The sequence below is a fragment of the Epinephelus lanceolatus genome, chromosome 20 (assembly GCF_041903045.1).
Source record: "Epinephelus lanceolatus isolate andai-2023 chromosome 20, ASM4190304v1, whole genome shotgun sequence".
NCBI classification, from domain to species: domain Eukaryota; kingdom Metazoa; phylum Chordata; class Actinopteri; order Perciformes; family Serranidae; genus Epinephelus; species Epinephelus lanceolatus.
Genome location: NC_135753.1, coordinates 20,994,936 through 21,005,783, shown reverse-complemented (window position 1 = coordinate 21,005,783; position 10,848 = coordinate 20,994,936). Strand labels below are relative to the sequence as shown.

The 10,848-nt window shown below is 39.1% G+C and overlaps 1 protein-coding gene across 2 annotated transcripts in view; it reads right to left on the bottom strand.

Annotated features, from left to right (window-relative positions):
* Positions 1–3,932: 3,932 nt before the first annotated feature.
* Positions 3,933–10,848, bottom strand: part of drd3 (dopamine receptor D3) — a 42,696-nt gene continuing 35,780 nt past the window's right edge. For both annotated transcript variants that reach the window (XM_033638418.2, XM_033638417.2), the window contains 2 exons: positions 10,396–10,771; positions 3,933–7,505 (listed from right to left, as the gene is read on the bottom strand). In XM_033638418.2, coding sequence (XP_033494309.1) covers positions 7,309–7,505; positions 10,396–10,771 — 573 coding nt within the window. In that variant the 3' untranslated portion in view covers positions 3,933–7,308. The remainder of the gene's footprint in view (positions 7,506–10,395; positions 10,772–10,848) is intronic.

The following is a 10,848-nucleotide window of genomic DNA, read 5'->3' as shown; positions in this document are numbered from 1 at the left end:
TTGATGACATACTATACTCTGACATTTTTTCTGACATTTTAATGACATACGATACTGAGTTTTTGAATGACATTTTTATGACACACTATACTATGACTTCTTTTTCTGACATTTTAATGACATACTATACTATGCTTTTTTTAAAATCACATTTTGATGACATACTATACTCTGACATTTTTTCTGACATTTTTCTGACATGCTATACTATGACTTTTTTTAATGACATTTTGATGACATCCCTTCTATGACTATTTTATGACATTTCAGTGACATACTATACTATGACTTTTTTAATGACATTTTTATGATATACTATACTATGACTTTTTAAAAAATATTTTAATTTAACATGCGATACTGACTTTTTAATGACATTTTAATGACATACTATACTGTGACTTTTTGAATGACATTTTAATGACATACTATACTATGCTTTTTTTTAAAATCACATTTTGATGAAATACTATACTCTGACTTTTTTGCTGACATTTTTCTGAAATGCTATACTATGACTTTTTGAATGACATTTTTATGACATACTATACTATGACTTTTTTTTGACATTTTTATAACATACTATACTGTGACTTTTTTTAATGACGTTTTGATGACATACTTTACTATGACTTTTTTCATGACATTTTATGGCATGCTATACTATGACTTCTTTTTTGATATTTTAATGACATACTATACTATGACTTTTTTTTAATGACATTTTAATGACATACTATACTCTGACTTTTTGAATGACATTTTTATGACATACTATACGATGACTTCTTTTTGTGACATTTTAATGACATACTATACTATGACTTTTTTAAAATGACAATTTAATGACATGGTATACTACGACTTTTTTCTTTTTTATGACATTTTAATGACATACTATACCATAACTTTTTTAATGACCTTTCTATGTTATACTATACTATGACCTTTTTCAATACCATGATTTCTTTTTAAATGACATTTTAATGGCATGCTATACTATGACTTTTTTGAATGACATTTTAATGACATACTATACTATGACTTTGTTAAATGATATTTTTTATTGCACACAATACTTAAAAACAACATCCAACAACAATAACAAAAAAAAACAAAAAACTTTGCTCTAACATTCAGACACGTCTCCTACTACAATGACTGTAAACTCAAGACCAAAATGACGTCGTCATATTTTGGTTTTGACTGACATGTTTGCTTGATTAGCATTACCTGTTTTCTATTTCCTGCTTGTCAAAGAAAAATTACTTTACGTTCTCCTACGTAAGCTGAATCCCGCTAACGTGAAAGCACTCTTGTTTGTTAATCATTTCCACATTCTTCAGATTTGTTCAACATTAGTTCTGCTCCATATTTTGTTTCCCCACAGTCATTTACACCCCCTGCAATGCCACCAATCCCACATCCCACTGGGCCACAAATTGAAATGTAATGAAACAGTTTTTGATATTCATGTTTCCCAGAAGATAAATTAGATAGAGAAGCATAGCTTTATTCAAGCAATATGAAACTCAAACTTATATGTGTTTCAAACTATATTATTTCAATCCGACTCAGTTCGCGGTAAAAATCAAAAGTAGACTACAGAGAAACATCTGAAGGAAATTTCTTTACATTAGATGCATGGAGGTTAGTGCATGGGGGGTGTAATGCACACAGAGGTTCAGATCCTCAGAGCGCAGCATCTCTGTGTGGGCGTTCCAACAAACCAGCAGGGGTGCAGCAATATGGACTTTGAACACTGTAAGTACCCAAGAGTGAAGCTGAGCCCCTATGATGGTGGCTGACTGCACCATGTGTGCCTGACATGTACTTGTAAAAAAATAATTTCATACAAGCTACTTTGATAAATTAATTATTTTAAGGGTCTACTTTCCCAAAGTTTTCAGGAGATAACGTGATTTATTACTAATTAGAAAGATAAAAGAGACTTCCTTGAGTGAAAGCTCCATTAGACACAAACAATTTGATCATTCCTTTAAAATCATAAAACCAATCTTACATACAGTTTGTTGAATTGTATGCTTGTCTGTAGACAAATTTGATATTTATGTTCACTGATCTGCTGTGCACACCAGCTTTCAAGACTGCAGTGCAAACAGTTATTTTGTCTATAATTACTACCAGGAAATGCTTTACAGGAAATGTCTTGGAACTTGAGACCATCTCCCTCAGAAACATGACCACATAGGTCATTTTTACATACAGAAATTATGACTCATATATATGCTTTTTTGTTAAGCAGAGGCTGGAGTGATTATTGAGGGAGCAAAGAAGGAAGTCCAACCTGGTCTCACTCTAAAGTCCTTGAAAAAATGACGCTTGGGCAATGACTTCCAGCGTACAGCACAGATGAAAAAAAGCCATCCTTTAACATTAGCATGATATGCAGTTGGTCAACGCCTGGCAGCATCACAAAGATTATGCAGCGTGACAACTACAACAGTTAAGGCGGCGGAAGTCCAAAAAGGGTGGGTGGGAGGAGTGGTGAATGAGTCCAACAACCACCAACCTTCGCCTCCTGCAAGATTGTAAAGCCAAACCCTGTTATTTTTCCTAAGCCCAACCATGTGTGTGGTTGGCAAAATGTAACCATGTACGAATGTTGAAGGAAAAAAACGTCAATTTGTGGTATTGTACCAATGTAGTGCTGGCCCTGGCCCAAGACTTAACTGAAACCTAAACAAGCAGTTTTATTGCCTAAACCTAACAGGCAACAGGCAGTGTTGGCACAACTGCGACTGTTTCACAACGTTAACCACATGCTTAAAACTGCACTCATTAAATGTCGTATGCAAATTACTTTGTCATCCACCTGTAGGAGCTCTAATTTAGGAGCCGTGCACATGCCACCATTTTTGAGCCCTCAAATTCAATGTTTTCAATGTAGATGCGTGGCAGGCACGCTCAAACACCAGGGTGACGCAGTTATGGCATACACATACACTGCATGTGGCCCCCTGGGCTCCTGTGGATTGTATTCAGATAGTAGGAACATATGACCTATGTAGTTAAATGACTCTGAGGAGTTGTTGAGGGATTTATGAGACAATGTCTCTTAAAGGTCCAGTGTGTGTGATTTAGTGGCATAGATTAACATGTCAGACTCTGTGGAAGAGGATCTGCTTCATATGTAGATAGAAACAGTTCATTTTGAGATAATGAAAGCACAGCTATTCTTATTTTCATGTGATTAGAGACTGATGAAAACATAGTGAGGAATATTATATACCATGACTACAGATAGATTCCACTAAACTCAGTCTAATTTCTTTAAAATTCTTGAAACCAAATAACTCATTTTGGAAGCAAATATTCTCACACACCATCAGAGTAAACCTCTTCCTCACAGTTTTAGACACTCAAGAAGCTCTCCATGCACTTGCATCACCTTCAGGATAAAATGTAAGCTATGCACACAAGATGTCTTTCAATGTAAAGAGCTGATTGCCATGAAATTGGATGAACACATACATGGTCCCAAAGGGATAAACTCTAATGACCCTGTAACCTTTCCTCCAGCAGCAACTAGGGACAAACGTAGGCTTACAACTTTTTAGCCTCACTGCTGATGATTATGCAAAGTAATATCAACATACATTTGCTCCATGGAGCTGCATATTATTGGATGTAATGAACATTGCAGCCTCTGGGGGTCTATGAGCAGCTTCTGGCCTGTGGGATTTTGGGCCTATGTGCAGTTCATTAACAGTAATAGATTTTTATTATTGTCTCTGAGTGACTGAATGTAATTAGCAGGCACATGTGCACAGCTGTGCAGTATTTACACCATGAAATGCATCTATAATTAAATTAATGCACATTCAAATTCAATCAAAGAACAGAAGAGCAAACACTGTGGAATTTGTTTGTCCTGATTACAACATTAAACCTCTACATTGTAGTAAATATTGATTTCAGTTGCATGAGGATTTTATTTAGAGAGAATAAACATAAATGAACACTATGGGTTATTGGCATTATGATGATTACAGACTGGAGGTTTCTCTCACATCACAGCGTACACCCATAAATAGTCACGCATCATCATCATAAATAGTTGCGGTGGAACAAGGCTGAGTCGACGCAATGGCACAAAGTGTCAGGGGAGCAGGTGTTAATGCCTTTCAGAGAAATAAGAGAGCCTGAGATCCTTCCCTTCTGCAGCTCCTTGATTAATCCACCATCCCCCCCCTCCTATACCTTTGATCCTTTCTTCCTAGTTACCTTTGATGCTTGTTATCCCACTTCATTTCTTTTCTCTTTTTTGGTGTTACTCCCTCCCACTCCACTCTCCCATCATCCTCTATCTCATATTGTGTTTTTCATCCTCCTTCTGTGTCAGTGTTGTTCCTTTTTCTGTCTCTAAATCTCCCATTATCCCGCTCACTCAGATTGGTTCTTCTTGTGTTCCCCACAGAAAGCCCACATACACTTTTACGCACCAGGATCTGATGGCGTCTCCCATCATCAGCAACATTCAGGCACACACATGCAGACATGAGCTGTGTAAGAGTGTATGAATAGCCTGGAAAACGTTTCATCATTTCTTTATTTACAGCACACTGCAGTAAACGCTCAGTCCATGACAGACCTGAACACCACACGCTTAACAATCCTGTTTGAACTGTTAAAGGTACACTGTGCAGGATTGTAGGTTATTCTTTGTAAACATGCTCGCCGCCAAAAATTAAAATACAACTCAGATTCCAAAAAGAGTTTAGATGCTGTTTAAATCAGAAATAAAAACAGAATGCAATGATCTACAAATCTTTTTTCGAGCTATATCCAATTGAGTACAGTACAAAGACAAGAAATGTAGTGTTTAAACTGATAAACTAGAGTGTTTTCTGTAAATAATGCCTGCAACACGTTCCAAAAAACTTGGGACATGGCCATTTTTACCACTGTGTTACATCACCTTCTCGTTTAACAACACTCAGTAAGCATTTGGGAACTGAGAACACAGACTGTTGAAGTTTTGAAAGTGTAATTTCTCTCTCAGGATTCACAACTGGTGCCTGAAATTACTTCAAGATCTAACAACTGTCTGTGTGTAAGAATGGGCCAAAATCCCATCTGAACACTGTGAGACCTTAGTTTGGCATTGCAAACAAAGGCTTCTCCGAGTGTTACATAAATTTAAGTTAGTATGTAATGATTTTTTCTTGTATCATTCCACTTGGTAACACTTTATATTAAGGTACTGTAATAAGCGTTAATTAATGCTTAATAAGCACCAATTAACAGTTAATGAACACTAATAAACACTTATATAGTCTTATTAATGTTAATAAGCATCTTATACATCTTATAAGTGGTCATTAACTGTTAATTTGTGCTTATTAAGCATTAATGAACGCTTATTACAATACCTTAATATAAAGTGTTACCTTCCACTTTATTGCACATACATTTTTTGGGTTGAAATGTTATGATTTCTTTATCTGTGTAGTTTTATTGAGTTATTACCAAAGACTGTATAAAATAGTGCATGTAGCTACAGTGATGTCACTCACTGGTTTGTGGACTCCTGCTTTGAAGCCTCGAGTTCGCCATTATGACCATCGCCATCACCATCTTGGTCTTTTGGAACCAGAAGTGACCCTATTTGGATGAGAGGCTGGCACTGTGGATGAGCGAGGTTGCATCTAACTGAGAAGCTGAGGACAATATCGGCAGACAGCCTGTCACTCAAAGCGACCCCACCTTTAATTATGCGTAACTTTAAGCCTCAATAACGGGTGAGCTATATAAACATTCACCCCCTGTATGGTTGTCATGAATGTTGAAATTAGCTATAGAGACCAAAATGTTTTGAACCAGGTTATAAACATGTTTATTTCTGCTGTAAAGTTGGGCATATTAACATGGGGGGTCTAAGGGGATTGAGTCGCTTATGGAGCCAGCCTCAAGTGGCCATTAGAGGAACTGCAGTTTTTGGCACTTCTGTGTTGGCTTCATTTATCAGCTCTGAAGGTTGACACTTGGTTAATACCCATGTCTGGTCTAAATTCCATGTAAATAGCTGCACTGGAAATAGGTTTGAGGAAAACGTGGACATGTTGAATACTTAATCTCCCACTGTATGTCAAAAAGGAATTGCAGATCATTGCATTTTGTTTTTATGCACATTTCACACAGCATCCAAACTTTTTTGGAATTGGGGTTTAAAAGCCAACCCCAGACTTACTCTCGTTTGGCGTTCGGCCTCATTTTATTTGTAGGGTTCCTTGTGGTGCTGTGTCTCTAACATGCCTGCTAGCACCTGGTCGCTACCCCACCTAAGTGCTGTAGGAATAAGTGCTCACAGAAAATAAGAAAACACAGTCAGAGGCAGAGTTCTGCAGATCAATACACCGCCACACACTTCCAGTATGTCATAAATGATGACTGAGAGGGATTACCTCTGTATGAGTCTACACAGTGTTTTATCAGGACAATCCTGCACAGTATATCTTTAAGATCACAAAACTCCAGTCTTTATCAGCACATCAGAACGGCCAGCAGGTAGCTCTTAATTTACGGGAGGATTTGCCAATAAATAGACAGTCCCTTAAAAAAAACTGAAATTGTTTCCACTGTGCTTTACTTCAAAATCTCACATTTTAATTATAATGAATCCACACTGAGCACAATGCCTCCACATCAATACAAATGACAATCTTCAGAATGATGTAAGTCTTGGCAGAGATCAATACAATCCTTCCAGCACAATTCAAGTGAGCGCCCTTGAAATCTGATGTGTGCATGCACTGGAGAGTAACTGATGGCGATGACGGTGAGTGGGGGGAGGTGAGTAACATCAGTTGATCACACAGTGCGGTGGCAGCGCGTTTCAGGACAAAGTGGCCCACAGCTTTGTGATTACTTTAGCCTTAAAGCTTCATCTTGGGCTTCCACACAACAATTTAAAAGTCCTGTGCCAAAGAGCAGCACAAATACTGTACAAGACAAATCCACAAGAAAGTCCAACACCCTGTGCTATCAATGAGACTGTACGCAAGTGAAAATATAAGTCTTATCAGTGAAGTAATACTGTTCAAATGGAGTCCCAGCACTCTTAGGAAAAAAATCTTCTGGTGTTTGTATTTATTGCACACCACAGCGTCTCTTGTTTTTCATGCTTCACCTTGCTGCTGCTGTGTGACTCCTGTTGGACAGCTTTGCTTATTTGGACCATGACCAGTGTACATCTGTGGTCACTGTTAACCAAATGCACCATGCTTGAGTTGCAGCACGAGTGCACAGCCTCATTTCCATTTTAATTTCCTGGCGCTGTCTTCCTCAGCAGCTGAGGATCTTGATGAAGGCTCGTCTGAACTCGATGTTGAAGGTGGTGTAGATAATAGGGTTGAGAGCACTGTTGACATAACCCAACCAGGTGAAAGCACTGTAAAGCGCAGGAGGCACGTAGCATGTCCGGCAGTGGGTGTTCAGAATGTGAGTCACAAAGAAAGGCAGCCAGCAGATGAGAAACACCCCTGAAGCAGCCAGAGAGCAGGGAGGTATGGAGAGAGGACGAAAACATAAACACAAGAGAAAAATTGTAAGAAACAGTGAGTTTGTCCGCTGTAACATCAGCCGCAAACTTTAGCATGTTTGGCTAACTAGATTGTTACCAACAGTAGTAATCAAGGGTTACTTCCAAAGTAAGCTGATAATATCCTCCTGAAACCCAAACTTTTGTTTGGAATGCATTTTTAATTTCTCCTAGCTATTTGGGATCAGTAGGACCTGATAATCATAAAAAAATAAATAAATATTGTCACCAACAATATAGTCCCGATGTCTTTTAACGAGGTGATGATAAATTCCCAATATGCTCAAATGAGCACTTCCTAATTAAAAGTGTCTTATCTTGTTACTGTTGCTAAAATTGGTCAAATTTATTGCCATATCAAAGTACAAACTTTATCAATCATAATTAAACAAGTTTCAACCATAAAATGTGATCAGGTTTTGTACCTTGTCCACTTTTGTCTCAGGATTGGCTGCAGACTGACTTGGCAGAGATGGCTGCCATATTGTTTTTACTTGGATTAGTGTACTGTGGTCTTACTACCACTAGATGGCACAAAAAGTGTCCACAAACAGGTCTACGTAAAGGAGAATGAAGTATAAGGTGCAGGAAACCAAAAATGTGATGTTCTCACATTAGGACACAGGGTCTCAGGAGGATATATAATAATTAATGTAGCAATGTAGCAAACTACATTGGTTATTACATGGGGTTACAGGTTACGTTAAAAAAAATTCTGTTCAGAACTGACATGCTGCACAGGAGCCAAAATGCTAACATTACTACATCACAGTTTAGAGCATAGACAGTATGTAAAGATGGACGACGTGTCTCCATTTTCTCACAATATACAAAAGTGAAGAGAAAATATTTCACATACAGGCACTACCACCTTACGCTTTTGGAGCCAGAGTCTGTGCAGTTACGAATTAGGAAGTGGTGCGGGATTTATTTCCCACTCATACACTGGTCTGACCCAATCATGAGCAGCACCACAGATCACATACACACATACAGCTGTCAATCATGACATCAAACCCCCTTTTAAGAGCATCTACGTTGTTATTAAAATAAGTTAATGTGACTTTAGGACATGAGCACAGGTCTCCTGGGTGAAAGTCCTGTGTTTGTTTGATCCATATACCAGTCTTTGTCGCTTTCTATGCTAGGTCATGTCACTTCCTCCTCCATTCTTGTAATTATTACTTGAGCCACTAGAGGGGACATAATCAGCTGCCTGCAAAACTGACCTATGTGGGGGGGGGGGATTTTCGGTGTGAGTGGGCTGGTCTGGAAGGGGCGGGGTTTATGACCTATACTACAGCCACTTAGTTACCAGGGGACATTCAAGATGTTTTGGCTTCACTTTTGGGAGGCTGTCATGTTGTCCATCTTTATATGCAGTCATTGGTTTAGAGCGGTGGTTTCCAACTGGGGGGTCTTGGTCCAAAGTGGGTCATGGGTCCATTCTGATAGGACCACAAGTGACTTGCTAGCATATCAACCTTGTAAAAAACACACTTTATTTTTAAGTATAGTAAATTTTTAGCACACAGCTTTTATGTTTGAAGCACTGCTTCCAGCTGTAGAGTGAATGAATAACAGACAGCTACTTAACAGAGAAAGCAAACTAGCTTGAGACATGGCCAAATGCAAGTATGACGCCGAAAACATGAAATGTGGACCTTGAACTAATGACTAAGGAAAAATCTGGACTCCGTGGCTGGACCAGTTGATAATCACTTGTTTAGAGTTGTGTAAGTAAGACTGGTGAGGATGCTGATCTTTTAACCCAGCTTCAGCCTTAGTTTTTTATTTTTTTAGCATTACATCATGTGTGGTTATTATTTTCATTTAAGACTCTTCTGCACAGCCATTTTTAAAACAAGTCTGATGGAATCATTAAAAAGTTAGCTTTTTAACCAACACATGGAGTTTGTGTGAGTCAAATAGGTAACTACAGTCATTTCAGCTGACAAATTCTACTGTTGGCAGCTATAGTTGGCCTGCCTGTTTACTTTTGTGTAAAATCAAAGACCCATTGCTTCAGAAATGACTACGCATTTCGAGTAATCTGCTGTTCTTTGAAAACCATGTGTGTTGTGCAAAACAGAAGGCTTGATAGGCTTTGCCAGGGGTCAGTTAAAACTGTTTTGGTTCCCAACCTGCACTTTGTGTGGTTATTCAGGTTTTGAAGACACTTAATAAACCCAGCAGCAGCCAACAGGACATCGTTTATTATGTATAAACAACTATGAATGCTGCAGCATACTTGAAACAGTCATTAAATTCAAGTACCATAATTGGGGTCACAACATCACTGCAAAGCAGTGGTCAGCTGGGTGAAAAGCAGGTGGGAAGTGGGCGGGACTGAGATAATTTTCTGTGTGTGTGCCACAGTTTTCACTGACACCAGTGTAACGTAATGAGACACCTCTGATTACATTTTTGTCAGCGAGATCTCTGCTGTGCCAGAGCCAACTTGACCAGGCTTATAGCAACCTGGCTGATAATTGGAGCATGTGAAAGCTGTGTCAGGAGCTACAGCGTGTGCCTGGACACACACTGTGAACCTGAAGCAAACCAGACTTTTCTGACATTTCAGCTTGATTTATTGTGGCTCTGCAAAATATGCAGCAAATGCACAAGGGGTAAGAAAATGTGCTGGTGCCATCATCGCTAGATGAGAGAGCGGTACAGGTGACCGGGCACATATGGCAGAAAAGACCATCAGGAAAATGTTAAAGGAGCTGAAGTGGAATAAGCAACTATCTATATAATTGCCTGTGATAAGTGTTAGCATGACATTTATGTTTCCCTTCCCTCAGCCACTTAAGACAATCTCCACTCACCAAGAACAATTGCCAGCATCTGAGTGGCCTTTTTCTCCCGTGCGTGCATACTCCTGAATCGTGGATTGTTGATGTGAGAATGTACCATCGACCGCAGTGACGTGTGTGTTCGTCCATTGGACAGATTCTTCACCTCGCAGCTCATCCTGACAGGAGGCTGTTCATTTTGGTTGCTCTCCTCCGCCTTCTCCTCCTCCCGATCCTGCTCCAGATCCAATTCAGTGCGGCCACAGGAGGCATGACTGATGCTGCAGCAGTTCTGCGTGTCCACCTGGGGCAGCACAGAGTTCCCCACAGGTCCCGTCTTTGGACGTTTGCGCCACAGGCATCCTGACAACAGGTTGGGCTTGGAGGGATCTGAAGGCTCTACACTCTGCTGTCAGGACAAATCACACATGATAAAGAGATGCTGTATAATCAGCACACATATTCAGTTACATGTTATCATATTAT